General features: G+C 46.3%; 1 protein-coding gene and 1 long non-coding RNA gene across 2 annotated transcripts; one reads left to right on the forward strand and one right to left on the reverse strand.

Annotated features, from left to right (window-relative positions):
- Window positions 1-2,583: 2,583 nt before the first annotated feature.
- On the forward strand, window positions 2,584-17,791 carry ATMIN (ATM interactor). The gene is made up of 4 exons (XM_058709698.1): window positions 2,584-2,945; window positions 12,209-12,334; window positions 13,122-13,321; window positions 13,983-17,791. The coding sequence occupies exons 1-4, from the start codon at window positions 2,613-2,615 to the stop codon at window positions 15,793-15,795; spliced, it is 2,472 nt and encodes an 823-aa protein (XP_058565681.1). The 5' UTR covers window positions 2,584-2,612; the 3' UTR covers window positions 15,796-17,791.
- Window positions 6,500-13,983, reverse strand: LOC131500450 (uncharacterized). Its single transcript, XR_009256296.1, has 2 exons — window positions 13,784-13,983; window positions 6,500-7,441 (listed from the first exon to the last, which is right to left on the reverse strand). It is a non-coding gene; the product is annotated as an uncharacterized LOC131500450 (long non-coding RNA).
- Window positions 17,792-18,630: the final 839 nt, after the last annotated feature.

Genomic DNA, 18,630 nt, shown 5'->3' on the forward strand with positions numbered 1-18,630 from the left:
CATCTGTTACAAGATTGAAAAATTGGAGCGATGTTAGCCAGTGAGAAAACACCATTTGTGAATGAAGATATTCAAAAACTGGTACATCAGGGGCGCCTGGGTGGCTCAGTGGGTTAGGCATCCAACTCTTGGTTTCAGCTCAGGTCATAATCTCACGGTTCGTGAGATCGAGCCCTGCATCAGGCTCTGCACTGACAGTAAAGAGCCCGTTTGGGATTCTTCCCCTCGCTCTCTGCCCCTCCCCCACTTGCTCTCTTTCTCTCTCTCTTAAAATAAACACTTAAAAAAATAAAAACTGGTACACCAGTTACTTTTGATGAAAATCAAAAACAGGCTCAGTATACAAAAATGTAAATACAATCAGAGAAGGGCTAAACAGTGCTTTATAATTTAATGGTATTGTCTATAGATTATAGGTACGTGAAAAAATATGTTTTTAGATTTAATTCACAAGTGGCATAGACACTTCAGTAATCTCAGAGTGAGGCACTGAGTCTGTTGGGGCTCAATAATACTAATTTCCTTGTAGACCATAGTCATGGTATAGAGCGTCTGTCCCTATGTGCACACATGTGGGAGGAGCTTCTGCTCGGTGCCTGAATGCCTCTGTTGGGTCTGCACAGAGGCCCTGCAGTCTCCCCAGGATGGTTTCTCACAGGCTCACAGCCCTCCCTGGTGCTTGGCAGTGATGTGCAAATGGAGGCTGAATGAGAAAGACACTAATCGTATTATCCACCCTACAGTGGAATCACTTGAGGCTCATCCTGTAGCCCTCCCAGACACAGGCTCCTGCTTAAGGAAATGAGAATACATGGAACTCTGTTGTGTACTTGGTGTCCAGTCTGCCCTCTGTTCTTCTTCAGGAGGAATTATTCTTTAGGTATAATTTGGTGAATTCCATGGAGGAGGTGAGTTCAGTTTCTTCTTTTGTCACTGTCTTGGACTGGAACTTCTGTTATGTACTTGACGATCCAGAGACACTTACTGCATTCAAATGCAGTCTTAGGAACAGATGGAGCGGTAAATGCAGACCCAAAGGAATTTATTTTGCTTTAGGTAGAGTCTGCAAAATTCAATATCTAACATTTATGGAATATTTACTAGGTCCCCGCTAAGTATTTTATATGCATTATCTTATTTTCATAACAATCCTATATGGCAGGCAGAATTACCAATCTAATTCTACTGAAGTGAATACCAGCTCTTAGGCCAGTAAGTGGCTGTACCCACAATAACCCGAGGCAATTGGACTCTGAGACCCCATGCCAAAAGAAACAATAGCCTGTGGATGCTATCCCACACACATAGATGCGGGTTTGTTTTTTTTTTTTGGTCCCACAGTACTTTTAAAATCAGAATTAGCTTCTATGATGGGCAAAATAATGCCCTCCCCTCAAAGATGTCCACATCCTAATTCCTGGAATCTGTAAATATATATCACCTTACAAGGCAAAGGGACTTTGCAAAGGGGAGATTAGTCTGGATTTCCTAAATGGACCTACTGTAATCACAAAGGTCCTCAAAAGTGGAAGAGGAACAGGAGAGAGCAGAGGGAGAAGTCCATGATGTGATAAAGACTCAACTCACCATTACTGACTCTGAGAAGCTGGACAAGGCAAGTAAACGCATTCTTCTGTAGAGCCTCCAGAAGAAATGCAGCCCTGCCCACACCTCCAGCTTAGCCTCATACTCATGTCAGACTTCTGACATACAGAACTATAAAATAACAAATCTATGGCGTTTTAAGCCACTAAAATTGTGGCAATTTGTACCTGTAGCAATAGAAAGCTAGCACAGCTGCTGGCATATAAATTGGAAGTTTTCACATAAAAACATTGAAAAATACATCTAGTGGTACCACACACGAGTGGCAGCTGCCCCCTTTAAACAAAGGATGTTTTTTTCCATGTCTCTGCAGTCTTCATTTCTCTCTTCTATTTACACCTGGTCTCATGTGTGTTCATTTATGTGGTCCAGCTAGCCCTTCTAGGTACTTAGGTTTTGGAACCCTGCCCTGAACTATACTGTTTCCCAAATAGTAATCAAATTTCAGCGCTTAAGATACAGGCATATAAATCCACCCTCTCTTAAAATGATTAACTCAGTTATTAGCAATTAATTTGTATAATGTGACCTATGGCTAGTTACTTCTCTGAAAATTGGGGGAATGCTTATAGTACATACCCGCTACACCTATTGCGAGGACAAAATGAGATACAAAATGTCTAGCGCATGGTAAGTCCCCAACAGACAATAGATGTAATTAACATAATATTGGCTAATATTTGGGTTGTTTCTAATCTTTGGGAAATAAAGTTCCTGAACATACTATACTGATTTGTCTTCCATACAATTATTGCCCAAGGTTAAGTTTCTGGGAAGGTGAAGAACCAGTCAGTGAGACCAGCCGCTTAGATGCGTTCGCAAGGGACCCCGGTGAAATTTTGTAACCCTCCGGCCTCAGCCGACCCGCGCTCCACGGCCCGCAGGGGGCGCCGCGGCCGTCCCGGCCCCGCCGGATGCTAATGAGGCTGGAGGCCCCGCCCCCTGCCGGAAGTGGCTGCGGCGGGAGGCGGGGCCTGCTGGCGAGGCCCTTCTGCCGTGCGGCAGCCATGGCGGCCTCTGAGGCGGCGGCGGCGGCGGGGTCCGCGGCTCTGGCCTCGGGCGCCCCGACCGTCCCGACGGCCGCGAGGGGAGCCGCCGCCGCCGCCTCGGGCCCGTGGGGGCCTCCCGGGCGACTGAAGGGCAGCCGGCCGCGACCCGCGGCGGCGAGGCAGCAGCCCGCGGGTCCGGCGCCTCCGGCCCGGGAGCTGATCCAGCCGTCGGTGAGCGAGCTGTCCCGGGCCGTGCGGACCAACATCCTGTGCACCGTGCGCGGCTGCGGCAAGATCCTGCCCAACAGCCCGGCGCTCAACATGCACCTGGTCAAGAGCCACCGCCTGCAGGTGAGCCCGCCGCGGAACGACGCCTCCCAGGGCCTGGCGCTCGGGGGCTCGGGCGCGCAGGGCGGCGCGGCCGGCGGCGGGGATTGCGGTGTGTGTGCGCGCGCGCGCGCGCGCGTGTGCGCAGCCCGGCCGGCGGGGTGTGTGTGTATGTGTGTGTGTGTGTGCGCGCGCGCGCAGCCCGGCCGGCGGGCATCCAGCCCTAGAACGGGCCAAACCGGCCAGGGAGTCCCGGCGGGGCAGAGTGGGAGCTAGCACGCAGGAACGCGCAGTCGGAAAACACTGTGTCATGTGGCCCCGCTGCGGGGCTCGGACGTGCCGGGACTGCCGGCCTCGGGCTTGGCGGCCCGGCCCCTGGAGCCCTGCACCTCGGTGGTCCTCCGCAACTTCGTGAGGCCCGGACCGTCATCCCCAGCCTCTTGATGAGAAACAGGTTGCGCAGCCGGACGAGAGCTGGGATTTAAACCCCGTCTCTGCTTCGAAAGCCCGAGTTCTTTCCACCACACCCACAATGCCTCCCTGGGGCCTTCGGGTTCTGCCCGGTGTTTAGGAGGGAGCTGCAGATTTGCCTCGAGGCACCGCCAGTTACGATTTTCACGGTATTGGTAGAATCGGGTTGGCTCTGCACTGAGACCTAAGGGAAATTTCTCCCCGCAGATCCCGTACGTCAACATGACGGTAGTCTGAACATCGCCTCCACCGTCTGTAAAATGAGGCAGTGCGTTTTAACCTTTAGTGCACGTCTGCGGAAAATTTATGGAAAATCCAGATGTCCGGCCGCACCCTAGGCCTTTCAAGTTATAATTTCTCAGTCACTACAGTAGGAAGTTTCTTCCCACCACCTCTCGCTCACTTCGTTCCGTGCCAACAGCGACATAGTTACACAGCATGACACTCAAAGCAAAGTTTGGTGAATATGTAGCTTTTGATGGTCTGGATTCACTCGGGAGTAAGTTTGAATTACCTGGCGTGTTGCACGTCCCTGTCTGTCCTTCAGGTGCATCGTCCTTGGAAACTTCCTTAGAGTCGGGCCTCTGATGAGAATTGAATGAGCAGCAGGTTTGAGGCTATAGTCCCTAGTCGGGCAGACGTGTGGCCCAGGAGAGGCAATCCCCGTCTAGCACCATCGTTTTCCTGGGAAGATGGGGGAGCCCAGTCAGGAAAAGTGGGTGGACCCTGGAGGCCCTCAGAATAGTTTGGGGTTTCTTCCAGACCCGAGTGTAGTGACTCTTCAGTGGTCTTTGGGAGTGGTCCTCAGTCCTGTGTTTTCTCTTTCGCACGAAATTTTACCAAAATCCTTCCTTGTCTTCGTATTTTCACTTCAGTGGGTGAACTGTGTATTGCTAGGAATTCTGCGTCAGCTTGGTTCCCTGAGCTCGTATAGGACAGCCGTCACCTGCCGTTAGAGTCATGTCCTCAGCGATCGACAGCCGAGACGCATTACGTCTGGAGTACAAGAGAAGCCACCGGTCCGACCAGGACCCTCCCGTGTTGGCCTGAATATCACTCTAACAAGCACTTGTCAACAGTTTTATTGTTCTTTTCTCTGGGATTGCTGTCTGCAGCTCTCTACTTCTCTAGACTTGGTGAAGCATAAAGAGCATTTACTCTCCAGGACTAGTTTGATAGCATATAACAGGTTTATTTCTAATTATGTTTTTAAAACACGTGACGTTTAGGAATTCTGAAGATACCAGTACATACACAAAACATACCAAACATATGTGATGTATAACACAATGTACAAAATACAAAATATAACAGGCTTAAGGAGTATGTTTGAGGCACATACAGATTTTGATAGTCAAATCTCTACTTGGATTTGTCAAAGCAGCCGTATCTTCCCTTGCTGCTTCTGCTGCGTGAGGTCATTCTCCCACTTGCAAGGCACTTTTCGGATGTCTTTTGTCTGAAGACAGCACAGTGAACTCAAGATCCCTTTCCAAACTAGAAATGTTGAAGGGAAAAATGGTCTCTGCTGAGTTTCCTTCATAGGTCACGAGGGACACCTGTTTCAGCAGGAATTAAAGAAATCTCACCCAGAACCATCTCTCCCCGCCCCGCCCCGCCCCGCCCCCTCATCAAAGAGGCTCACTCTGCTGCCTTGTTCCGCCTTTCTAACCATAGCACCCAGCAACCCCCGAGCATCTGCTGTACCGGGGGAAAGGGGTTCGTTCTCTCACGAAGGCAACCTGTAGGACAGAACAGCCGCATCTGGACGAGGGTGCCCCAGCCCCAGTGTGGTGAATCTTACCCTTGCTCTGCATCCTGAGTAGAAGAAGGCTCTTGAGTTCAAACATCACTCTTGACGCTTGTCAGAGTATTAGAAGGAGGGAGGGAGGAGGGGAGGCCCGGGGACGGGAGCTGACTGGGAGATCCCTGTGGTTTTGAAAGCCATTTGGAGAGACTCCAGTATCCGTCAAGTGCGTCAAGTGCGTGTGCCTACTTTCCGCCCTAAAGGTGGTCTGAGTGTATCCGCTTGGTGGGTTTGCATCATAGTCCGTGGAAAGTTTACTTCACGTTCTCTTGGTTACAGCTACTTGCATAATTCTAGTTCTTTCTTAGTGTTTTTTTTTCTAGATTTTGATAATCTTTTATTCCCTTCCCCATCTGTTGCTGTATGGTTCTTATTTTTTTTTAGAATTTCTTCACAAGGTACCCTGCACTCAACCAAATAACTCCCTTCTTAATGTAAATAATTAACGAGCGCTTCTGAAGGGTGATGGGTAAGGATGGGGACTGATGCAAGGACGTGCTGCTTTTTGGTGTTATGTGGGTTCTTACGACCTATGTCTATATTCCATCTGCTGGAAGAAATTGGAAATACCCTGTCCAGCCTTGCATACAGGGTTATCCTTGGGAAATGAAAGCTGGGGCTTTGAGGGAAAGGAAGAGTAGTAAATGGGCATTTCTCAATTGTTAGAGATTCTTTTATTCCTTGTGTTTGAAAGCAGTGAAGGGGACAGGAGGGCCCTTGAAGATTTTCTTGCCCAGCAGCATTTATATTTTTAAAGCATGGCTTCAAGGATTTTGTATTATGTTCAGTGCAAGAATTGCTTTGAATGATTTGCCAGGAAGGTTTTTTTTTTTTTTTGATTTTGTTTTTGTTTTTTTTTTTTAAAGCAAAGGGAAGGAAAGGTTCCAAGTTGCTCTATAGACTATACTGTACAAAGACTTCCAATTTTAAGTTTACAATAGGAGGACAAGAGAGCAAACTAATTGTTTCCTTGGATACTTTCTTTGAAGGCAGTGAGGTGCTAGAATACTTTTGCCTCTTTTTCCCAATTTTTGCCACTATTTTTAGTCATTTCCTTTTATCCTTTCTCCTTAAAGTGTTTCCTTCCTCCTCCTTTTCTCTTCTTCTGTTTGTTTACTTTTTTCTGCCTTATTTTTTGATTGTTTCATCTCAAAGTTTTTCTTTTTTCAAATTCTTTATGTAAAGTGTTTGATAAACATTTTTCAAATTTTTTTTTTTTTTTTTTTTTTTACTTTCAAATACTTTGTATGTAACATTTACCCAAAAAAGGAAGAACACAAAAAAGATAAATCACAAAGAGTCTGGTGAATTTTGTTCTTGAACATGTATAGAGAATGCCAGAACAAAACGTCACTTTGTCACTGCAGTTCACGTGGTATTGTGCCATCACCATTTCTCATCTTCCCCATTCTCATCTCAGCCTTCCTACCCTTTGAGCTTTCTGTCTCTGGCTGGAATGGGAAGAAAGCCCAGGAGCTGGGTGGAGAGGTGGCGATGGGGAGGGTTGAGGGGTTGGCCCTCAGAAAGCAGGAAAGTGAACAGTATCACGTTGTTGCTGTGCATGTAAAAAGGCATTGGGGGTTCCAGGTATCCTGGTGCGGCTCTCTGTAGTGTTTCATCCTGGTGCATGATACAGATTTGGCTTAGATGGCCTCTTGAACAGAGTCAGTATAACGCTCCAGGTTTTTCTGGACCGTTTACTCCGTTCAAAGCATTCTCACATGCAACAGAACATAAAAAAACATTCCTCCCCTTGAAAAGTTTGGAAGATTTTAAGTAGCCGCACTGGACAAGACGGGTAAAAAGCAGAAAGAGTTAAATGACAGAAGAGAGAGGTAATGCAAAGCTATATAGTAAGGGACTTTGAATGTCTCAAGTGAGAGAAATTCAGACTCGGGAAGATTTGGGTGTCACTAGAAATGTCGGAGTGAGGTAAGGACATAATCAGAGCTGTAGTGTAGAAAAATGAATCTGGCAAACTGAATGAAAAAGAGATGGAGGTTCTAGAAGTTGGTTGGGAGGTCAATGATAAAAGTGCAAACCGCGAGTCAGGGCGACATCAACTAATGGTGATGGCAGCGAGAAAGGAAAGGGAGGGAGATGGTAGAAAACCTGTCAAGAAAAGTAATTGCCAACACTTGCAAGCAACCCAGATGCTTCCTAGGCGGTGAGTGGAAAATGAACTGTGGAACCTCCAGAGGATGGCGTATTCTTCAGCACTAAAAAGAAGTGAGCCATCCAGCTGTGAAAAGACATGGAAGAAATTTAGATACACGTGTGGACTAAACAAAAGAAGCCAATCCGAGAAGGCTGCATTACCGTATCATTCCCACCGTACAACATTCTTGAAGAGGGCAAATAAGATTAGTGGTCGTCAGGATGGGTTTAAGGGGAAGAGGGTTGGGGCCCCTGGACAGCTCAGGGGGTTGAGCGTCTGATTCTTGATTTCAGCCCAGGTCACCATCCCAGGGTTGGGGGACCAAGCCTCGCATTAGGCTCTGCACTGAGCATGGAGCCTGCTTAAGATTCTCTCTCTCTCTCTCTCTCTCTCTCTCTCTCTCTCTCTCTCTATCTGTGTCTCTCTCTTTCTCTCTCTTTCTCTTTCTCGCTCTCTTTCTCTTTCTCTTTCCCTCTGCCCCTCTCCCCCACTCACTACCTCTCTAAAAAAATAAATAAATTTTAAAAGTGGGGAGAGAGTTATCAATAAGTGTAGCACAGAGGATTTTTAGGGCAGTGAAAATACTCTGTGAGAATGTAACAGTGGATACATGTCCTTGCACATTTGTCAAAAGCTGTAGAATATACCACAGCAAGAATGAATTCTAATATAAACTCTGGATTTTAGGTAATAATAATAATAGGTCATTGTAGGTTCACTGATTGTGATAAATGTACCACTCTGATGGGGGAATAATAGTTAATAGTGGAACAGACTGTACGTGTTTGGGGAGGTAGGGGTAGCTGAAAACTCGTGGTGCTTTCTACTCCGTTTTGCTGTGAACCTGAAACTTGTCTAAAAAATAAGTTCATTAATTTTTTAAAAAGTGAACAGGAATATGAGAACATGATTGGGAGTTTGAAAAGGGATAATAAAAGGATTGCTAAGCAGAATTGAGTATGGATTAGAAGTGAGCATGGATTTTGTAGTGACCCTGCAGGCAGTTTTGTGGAATGTTGGACAGCCTGAGCATTGGAAGGGACCATCTTCCTGGCATATATCACTAAGAGGAATTCGATGATGGTCAGGTGAATGAAGGATTTTTGAGTCTTCCTAATATTCTCCCCACATTTCGTTTTCTTTTGCTGATAACACTAGGTGGAAAAAATATAAGTTCATTGAAAGTATGCCGTTAAAAACACAAAACAAAACACTAGATGAATTGAATAGGATGAGTTTGCTGATGAGAGATGACATCAGTTGTCATTAAAGCTGCCAGATGCCAGTGTTCTAACAAAAGAGCCTTTCAGTCATACTTTCACAAGTACAATATTTAATGTAAAGTACTGGTTTAGATTAGGTCATTGGCATTAAGTTGGCAAAAACCTAAAGAAGAACAAAACTCTCCACAGCAAATAACTCAGCAATAATAACTAATTGATCATGTGATAAGCACTGTTCTAAACCCTATTATGCCTACTTTACAGATAAGGAAACCTTCATTTTCTCAAGGTCACAGGAAAGTGACAAGGTAGAGAATTCAAACCATGGCAGTCAATATTCCAGAACCCGTGGGCTTAACCACGACACCCAAGGTTCTTAAGCTAGGTTGCACTTTGGGATCATATGGGAAGATTTAAAAACCAAATATGGATCCCTGGGTGCCTGGGTGGCTCAGTCGGTTGAGCATTTGACTCTTGATTTCGGCTCAGGTCGTGATCCCAGGGTTGTAGGATCGAGCCCCACATCAGGCCCCATGCTCCTCACAGAGCCTGCTTAAGTTCTCTCTTTTCCTCCCTCCCCCTCCCCTGCCCCCGCTTGCGTGCACACAGTCTCTCTCTCATAAATGAATGAATGAATGAATGAATGAATGAATGAATGAAGTAAAACATTAGATAGGTAGATAGATCCCTAATCTGCACCCCAAACTAATTATATAAGAATACCTGGAGTTGGAACCAGGCAGAAATATTTTTTTGAATCTCGTGATTTTTCAGAGGCCCCCCCAGGGTTGAAAACCTGTCCTACCCTGGACTGCCTTTCTAAAAATGCTCTGCATTTAGCATGCACTTGCTCTCTTCTTTAAGCATTAAGGCAATAGGAGGTGGTGTACAAAATAGTTTCTGCCCTTAAGAAATTTAGTTGGGGAAGGGCGCCTGGGTCACGCGGTCTGTTAAGCGTCTGACTCTTAATCCCTGCTCAAGTCACAATCTCACAGTTGTTGAGTTCGAGCCCCAAGTCGGGCTCTGCATTTACATTGTGGAGCCTGCTTGGGATTCTCTCTCTCCCTCTCTGCCCCTCCCCTGCTGTCTCTCAAAAAATAAACTATAAAAGAAGAGAAATTTAGTTAGGGAGACAGGAACTCTAGGAGAAAAGGATGGTATTTAAGATAGCTTAAGTTAGTTACTATCTTGGAATTCAAACAAGAAATAGGTCCCTAGATCTGGGTGGTAAGCAGAACAAGGGAATGTTATTTACTGAGAATGTGATCTGGCCTAGGCTTTATGCTAATCCAGTACAAGATAATCCTGAGAGTTAACTATAGTATCTGTCTTAAAAATGAGTAAACTGGTTCAGAGAGGTTAAATCCCCTGTCCAAGGCCACGCCCCTAATTGCTGGTAAAAATGATATACAGGGCTTTCAATGCCAAATGGCTTTTTCTACCATTGCATCCTGCCTGAAGGGAGCCAGGGGGATATAGGACGAATTGGGCCTTCATAGAAAGTGCAGTTGGAAGTGAGAATAATATGAGTCTGAGTAGGGTGGTGTATGAAAAGGGAACAGAAAAAGATATGTCTGTAATTGGAGATTGGAGGTATAACACACCTATAGGTGATAGATACAAACAAGTTTTTGGAATATCAAATCTGCTACCAAATTAGAAAACAAAGGAAAACTATTTAAGGGACCATTTAACCCAAATGCATATGAATGTCTAGACAGTACAGTAGGATTATAAAAGGATGGACCAGTGTGGAAGACATGGAGAACGAATTGAATTTAATATGGAAAGATAAATTATGTTATTGATAAATTAAAAAAAAAACTTCTTTTCTCCTCTAAATGAGTGGACACAGACTCAACAAGATCAACATGCTCCTCTTGGGATCCACTGGGAAGGCAAAGAGGAGTCTTAGCCACCTGGTTATTCATTCCTCCCTTCTCCCGAAATGTGGATGGGAGAGAAGGAAGTGGACATGTTCCACAAGTATGAGTCCTTTCTCATCAGAACACTAGATAAGCAGAGTATCTGTGTGCTGCAGCAGCATGTGAGACCCAAGTGAATGAGGACTTCGACCACGTCCACTTTGACCTCAGTCTGTAGTTTTTAAGTGATTAAGTTCTTCTTTCCAGCTTATCTCTTCACCCGGGGAACAAGACCCAGCAGGCATAGCATCCCAAGATGGAGACCCTAGCAACAGGGACCGCCTTCACACCAGTAAGACCCCCACATGACTGACCCCAGGACAGTGATCAACCTGACCTTCACTGCCCACCTGCACGTACCTTTGTCTCACATTTTCCTTACATAAACCTGGAAGTATTTTCAGCACTTTGGAGACAGTCTTTGAGACACTAGTCCACTGTCTTCCCAGTTCTGGCCTCACTGAAATAAATCCCTTTCTGGTTTCTCCACCACTTGGCTCTCTGCCTGTGGATTTTGTTAGCGGCAAGTGGCCCGACCTGATCTCTTTGGGACCCCCAGAGCCAGGTGCTCTTGTACCCGTGAGTCCTGTTGTTTCCAGTGACCTATAGAGAGGTCCTTCCCCACCCCCCACCCCCCACCCCCTACCCCCTACCCCCGCCACTGCCACCACCATCCCCTTCCTTTAGGGCCAGACGGGAATTACACTGGAGGTCATGGGTACCTTACCCCTGCGGTATGTGGGCTCATCAAGGGCACCGAGACAGAACGCTTCAATTTAAATGAAGTCACCCGTTATTTTAAACTCCCAGCCAAAAAGTTAATCACGTACTTAATAACAGGATTATTAGGACGACATGATGTATATAAAGTGCTTAGAACAGTGCCTGACACAGTAACAAAAGCTCTAATAGTACAGATGATTAAAATGGTTATTAAATTTCACACATAGTACAGTGCCTGTGTTCACGCTGTTGTATAAAAAGTTGTGTCAACTAGCTTCAGCTACTTCAGGGGGCAGCGTGATGACCCGAGAAAGTCAGGATGCTGTCGGGAAGGCCTAGACCACAATCAAAGGAGGTTTTTTCAGGGGCTCCCACTAATTGAGGGTGGGATGAAAGGGAAGGGAAGAATTAGGGATGATACCAAAATCTTGAGCCTCAGAAACTGTGAATATACACTTACGAACAGAGAGCCTGGCTTTAAGGAGAGAGATTTTGAGTTTAGAAGGAAGAGTTCTAAAGGAACGGATAGAAGGTTTTTAAACAACGTAAGTTTTTTGTTTTGAAAATTTTTAACAGGGGCAGCTGGGTGGTTCAGTAGGTTAAGCATCCAAATCTTGATTTCAGCTCAGGTCATGATCTCACGGTTCTGTTCATGGGATCGAGCTATACATTAGGCTTAGTACTGACAGCTCGGAGCCTGCTTGGGATTCTCTCTCGTTCTCTCCCAAAATAAATAAACTTAAGGAAAAAATTTAACAGATTTATTGAGCTACAGTTTCTTCACCGTGTACTTATTTTAAGTGAATAATCTAGTTACTTAGTAGATTCACATGGTTGTGCCACAAGCACCACGATCCAATTTAGAGCGTTATTAACCCTTAAAAGATCCCCAAGAAAAAGTCATTTTTTGTTTCTGCTCCCAGCCAGTTCTATTGGGTTTTTTTGAAAATAAGCGCTCAAAGTAACTTTTTCTTTTGCAGGATGGCATAGTAAATCCAACAATAAGAAAAGATTTGAAAACCGTACCGAAATTCTACTGTTGTCCAATTGAAGGATGCCCCAGAGGCCCTGACAGACCATTTTCTCAATTTTCTCTCGTAAAACAGGTATTTTACTTGTCTTAAGTGTACTTCTCTGAGGATGAGGCACAGGTGACGTAAACCTAGCGTGCAATCCAATCTCTTTCCAAATGTAACTGGAGAACTCTGGGAGAGAGCTGCTTGTGGGAATAGCCGGCTGCCCAAGAGTCTCCCTGGAGGGGAAAGCGTGAGTGGGGGTACCGCGAGTGGAGGAGACATAGCTTGTTGTGGAGGTGAAGATGTCCGGGAGTGGGTTTGGAGGAGAGACCAGAAGACTGCTTCCTCAGCAAATGAGAAATGTGTGTCCAGCTGTCTCGTGTGACCCCGGGTGCCTGTGAGGCCAGAGGCGCAAAGGCACGTAGGAAACGGTCTCCTGAGGGAGCACGTAGCCGCGGAGGTCAGGCAGAGAGTTCCAGCAGCAGCCACCTTAGGGAGGGGGCCCGGCGAGTGGGGACCGAGGTGCCTTAGGACTGGCAGAGCCTGGCGGCTGCGAGCCTTCCCCGAGCGTCTGCTGGAGGGTCCCGAGGAACGCGTGGCGGACCCCCCCCCCCCCCCCGCCTGCGACACTCGTCTGGAACCCCTAAACGGTGGTCCCAGGAAGTTTTTGCCAAACCGTCTCCCACTTTTCCCAGAGCAGGAGTGACTAGGAGAAGGGGCGCGTGACAGACCGCAGCCTTCCCGCTTCTCCGTTCTCCTGGCGCAGACCGGCTGCGGTCTGTCCTGTGAGGTCAGCGCTAATTCGGGCGTGCGGGTCGCGTCTGGAATGCTTTGAGCGCTTGCGGTTGCCCACTCTCCCCCCCTGTGTTCTCCCCAGCACTTTATGAAAATGCACGCCGAAAAGAAGCATAAGTGTAGTAAGTGCAGCAACTCCTACGGCACCGAGTGGGACTTGAAAAGGCACGCCGAGGATTGTGGCAAGACCTTCCAGTGCACGTGCGGCTGTCCCTATGCCAGCAGGACCGCCTTGCAGTCCCACATCTACCGAACTGGCCACGAGATCCCTGCAGAGCACAGGTAAAGGGGAAGGAGTGCCGGTCCGCAAGTCAGTGGCTGTGGGAAGAGTTTCAGGTGAAGCTTCTGGAGAGCCGCTGTCGCGGGCAGAGAGGAGGAAGGACGGAGACAAGACGTGATGTGGAAGAAGGGAACTTTCGGGAGAGCAGAGCTTTTCGGCAGGACTAGGAAAGGATCCGCATCCGCCTAACCCGGTTCTTCCTTATTCCTTCCCGGTTAAAAATACCCACTTCCAGCATTTCTGTCAGAGGGATGTTAGAGTGTTGAGTTCAGTTTTACCATAAAACTGTACCTCATTTTAAAGGTCAGCTTTATATTTGGAGTAATAGCTTCCTACTTTAGGAACAGTAAAGGTTGCATTATATAATCTGTTCGCTTCCTTATGCTTCCAGAGCTAAGCTAAGCTGAGTTCTGGTACTTGGACGTATACCCAAAAAAGGAGGCGCTTTCTCCTTCCCTACTCACGTGTTTCTCTGCCCGCCATCACAGCAGGCCGAGTTCTCAGAGAGTCGCGGAGGGAGGTCTCCTCTTCACCCGGTGAAGTCTGACCTCTGCCGTGGGTGTGGGGAGCAGTGTTTGTAAGCAGCTGAGGAGACGGCCCCCGGGTTGAAGACAGCTGCAGCTTACGCTCATTTTTCTCTTTTCACTCTGTCATTGCTTTCAGGGACCCACCTAGTAAGAAAAGGAAAATGGAAAACTGCCTGCACAGCCAGAAGCTGTCCGGTAAGACCACCGAGTCATTGAGCAGTCAGCCAGCTCCAAGACCAGACACTCAAGAACTAGAAACTTCAGAAATAAAACTAGTCACTACTTTTGAAGACTCTTGCAACTCTAATGCCGGAAAGCAGACTCTTACGACACCTCCAAGATGCCCTCAGAAGTTGCTTTTACCCAAGCCCAGAGTGGCTCTGGTGAAACTTCCTGTTCTGCAGTTTTCTCCCACGCCTGTCTTTGTGCCTACAGCCGACTCCTCGGCCCAGCCCGTGGTGTTGGGCGTGGATCATCAGGGTTCCGCCCCGGGCGCTGTGCACATACTGCCCTTGTCGGTCGGAACCCTGATCCTCGGCCTAGATTCAGAGGCTGGCTGTCTCAAGGAGAGTCTCCCTCTTTCAAAAATCGTGAATCCTGTTGCTCTGGAGCCAGTTAGTACAGGTGTTCAGGTGAACTTGGGTAAGAGCCTGTCTAATCCTTTACAAGAACTAGGAAACACATGTCAGAAGAATGGCATTTCTTCAATCAACGTGCAGACGGACCTGTCTTACGCCACACAGCACTTCATACCTTCCTCCCAGTGGGCCGGCCCTGATTCCTCCGTATCTTCCTGTTCTCAAACGGATTTGACGTTTGGTTCCCAAGTCTCCCTTCCCATTAGTGTTCACACTCAGACATTCTTACCCGGTTCTAAGGTAACCTCTTCCATAGCCGCTCAGACTGACACGTTCGCAGATGCCTGTTACCAGCCAGGTGGGATCTCCAGAGAAACCCAGACCAGCGGGATGCAGAGTCTGACAGATGGCCGAGTCCAGATGGACCAAGCTGTAATGTGTGGAGACATTTTTGAGAGCGTCCATTCATCCTACGGTGTTTCCACAGACAATATCTTAAGCAGCAGCCTAGTAGCAGGGACTGTCACTCATGGTTTGTTACCTCAGAACCACCCTAAGACTTTAAATCAAGATATTGAGAAATCTGCACCGATTATAAACTTCGGCGCACAGCACAGTATGCTTCCTCCACAGAACATGACGGATAATCAGACCCAGACTATGGATTTATTAAGTGATTTAGAAAACATCTTGTCAAGTAACCTGCCTGGTCAGACACTGGACAATCGTAGTCTTTTGTCTGACCCGAATACTGGACCTGACACCCAGCTCCCATCTGGCCCAGCCCAGAATCCCGCAATCGATTTTGATATCGAGGAGTTCTTTTCCGCCTCAAATATCCAAACTCAAACTGAAGAGAGTGAGCTTAACACCATGACCACTGAGCCAGTCTTGGAATCTCTGGACATAGAGACCCAAACTGACTTCTTCCTTGCGGACACCTCTGCCCAGTCCTATAGCTGTAGGGGAAATTCGAACTTCTTAGGCCTCGAAATGTTTGACACGCAGACACAGACAGACCTAAACTTCTTCTTAGACAGTAGCCCCCATCTGCCTCTGGGAAGTATTCTGAAACACTCCAGCTTTTCCATGAGTACGGATTCGTCTGACACAGAGACCCAGACCGAAGGAATGTCCGCTGCTAAAAGCATACCTGCCGTAGAGAGTAAAGTTCAGTTGAACAGCACAGAAACACAGACCATGAATTCTGGCTTTGAGACCCTGGGCAGTTTGTTCTTCACCAGCAACGAAACGCAAACCGCAATGGACGACTTTCTTCTGGCCGATTTGGCCTGGAACACAATGGAATCTCAGTTCAGCTCTGTAGAAACCCAGACGTGTGCAGAACCACACACGGTCTCCAACTTCTAAACGTGAAGTCTGTGCGCGGGTCGGCCTTTACAGTTTCCTTCCGGGTTCAGCGAATGGAGGGTAGGACGACAGTGTTAACGCCGTTGAATGTAGTTCCTGATGCGTTTACTTGGGTCCTTGGAGGTTCTTTGCCTTTTGTACTTGTAAACATGAAATTTGTGTATAAATGTGAGTGTATTATAAAGCGTAAGATGTTGATCTAAAAATGATTGTTTCTGTGTTGCCTCCATTTGCCCTCTCACAGTTAGTTGTCCCATCTTAAAAGAACAAGAGTGTCTCACACCTGTAAAACCCATCTAGCACTTAGCTGAAGCCAAGCTTACCAGGTCCTAGGGTACAGACTTTTCAAATCTGCAAAACATTTCAGTTGAAATGTGAGTCGCTTGACTTAAATTGCACCTAAAATATCCGACGGTGTTGGAGAGAAGTTCCTGTTTCCTGAGAGTAAATCTAAAGAACTCGGACGCCACGCAGCAGATTTGGGCACGAGTGCTTAGGTGGCGTGGGGCTCCTGCCGCCTGCAGCTTCGTCGGCTTTGACCTCTCCCTTTTTTTCTGACTTGGAGACGAAGGAAAACTACAGCCAGCTTTAGCTTTTGAGACCGTCTTCGGGTAACCAATGCTTATTCTTCCTCCACACGAACCAGGAGTGATCCCAACGTAAGTGTACTGTACTTGCCTCACAAGACGCGTTTCGGAACAATTACTGCTTCAAGAAGTAGTGGCCAGCCCTCAGTGTAAATAGTGATCCTTCTGGTCGAAGTGACCGTCCGTCATCCCAGCCACGGGAACGCCGCGTTGTGGAATCGTGCCCAGTTAGCTCATCCTGGAGTGTGCCCTGTGAACACCCCTGCTGCTCTCCCCAGTAGGCAAGGGGGGGCGCTCCAGAGCTCCTTCTCAAAGTGGACCCATAGGCTGGATCTGAGTTGTGTCTAAATGTTAAGAAAAACAATAATGGAGAGCGAAGAGGCCATTCCCCCCTAAATCTCCGTACTTTGTGTAAGCTTGAATAGGGCAAGAGTGCAATCAATTATTCTCAAGTGAATCTTCATCCACCTCTCATCTTTTCCTGGAGTAAGGAAAGACATTGGCCCAGCAAGGGTAGTATTTGTGCCTTGAGGATAAGAAGTACATAACAGATCCACCCGCACTATGGGATTCCACATTTTGTTGCTTTATTTAGACAGCAATACCAGTCTTCAAAGAAGATGAAGACCAACTACTTCAGTAATCAAGAACATCCACGTTTTTAGTTGGGAGCATGGCCAGATACGCTCTGGAGGTTTTCTCTCTTCAGGAAATCAGGAATTCTTGGTTGTTGGCCAACTTTCAGTCAAGGAAAAATCGGTGCAGCCCCTAAGTTTTCTAAGTTTATTTAAAAAAAAAAAGTTCCTTCTGTGGCACATGCTTATGCTGCTGAAGACTAAACCCTCAAAATAAAACCTAAGGAGTAGACTAATAACTCATTAAATGGATGATATTAGTATTAATTCCTGTCCCATAGAATAGTTGGTAGTGAATCAATAACTTATCCAGGACGGATGAACCTAACCTGATAGATAAAAGTTTGCTGTGGTCACAGTGGCCTATGAATATGGGTTTCAAAACAGACATAAAGCCTTAACTTAGAATTTCATTATGTTTTAGAACTGTCACTGCCTTAATGTTCAAACATTTATTTAAGTTCTCCTAGTCAGGGAGAAATGCATGTTCGTTTATGGCTTTTTGTAAATACAAATGCAGTGATCTTTGGCTTTAAACAAAAATGTGTTTTGTTTTGTTTTGTTTTGTTTTGTTTTGTTTTGTTTTGTTTTGTTTTGTCTGTGTGGAAATGTTTGTTAATTCAGCCAGTAGAGTTACTTACAGAAAATTGGAGCATGTCGTAGATCTTCATGTAAAGTAAGAACTGTTTCCCTCCCAAACCTTAGTTACCTGAATTGTCCTATGATTATCCGTAAAAAATGAAATCCTGTGATTAAAGAGAAGTGAGAATTCTACCTTTTTTTTTTTTTTGTGAATTCTTTGACATACGCATAATGTGACCTATTTTGTTGCCTTGACATTTCACAGACCCCTTAGCTTCCGATAGTCACAGGATCAAATGCTTGTGCCTAGTTATGTTCATTACTGTTTTACCTTTGTTAGCGACAATATACTAATTTTCCTCGTAGAAAATGAAAAGACACTCCATTACCAAACTTTCTATTATGATGTAGAGTTTTTATTTGAGAAAAGCTATATACCTTAGGATTTCATTTGTTGGAGAATTTTGAAGGGAATTACCCCCAATTCATGCATTTGCCAATTCATGACCGTTTTATTTACTTTTTTTAAATGTTTATTTTTGAGAGCATGCAAATGAGGGAGGGGCCGGGACAGAGGATCCGAAGCGGGCTCTTTGCTGACAGCAGAAAGCCCGACGTGGGGCTTGAATTCACAAACCACGAGACCATGACCTGAGCTGAAGTGGGACGCTCGAGCAACTGAGCCAGCCGGGTGCCCCCAAGTCACGGCCATTTTAGAATGGGGTCCCTTTTATCTTTGTAAATAATGTAATGCTAGCTTAAGAGCAAAAACGAGAGGGTTACAACATGAGTAGTTCTTTGCTTAGTCACTGATTTGTGAAAAGCCAGATCAGTATGTTTCTGATTCCTTGATATAAAGGGGAAATGAAATTAGAAAAATTTGTGGACTTACCTGAAAGATGCTGAGTAAGGTTTGAGGCTACTTTTGATCAGAGGAAAATGTAATCATGTCAGTCTAGTGAAGTTGAATTGTTTTATTAATAGTGGCAAGTGGCAGGGTGATACTTTCGTGTAATCCTTTATGGCCTCAG

Source organism: Neofelis nebulosa, chromosome 17, assembly GCF_028018385.1.
Source record: "Neofelis nebulosa isolate mNeoNeb1 chromosome 17, mNeoNeb1.pri, whole genome shotgun sequence".
Lineage (NCBI taxonomy): Eukaryota > Metazoa > Chordata > Mammalia > Carnivora > Felidae > Neofelis > Neofelis nebulosa.

Coding starts and splice junctions, on each gene's coding strand:
- ATMIN (XM_058709698.1), top strand. CDS start 2,613: ATGGCGGCCTCTGAGGCGGCGGCGGCGGCGGGGTCCGCGGCTCTGGCC. Junction 2,946..12,208: donor TCAAGAGCCACCGCCTGCAG/GTGAGCCCGCCG, acceptor TTTCTTTTGCAG/GATGGCATAGTAAATCCAAC. Junction 12,335..13,121: donor AATTTTCTCTCGTAAAACAG/GTATTTTACTTG, acceptor TGTTCTCCCCAG/CACTTTATGAAAATGCACGC.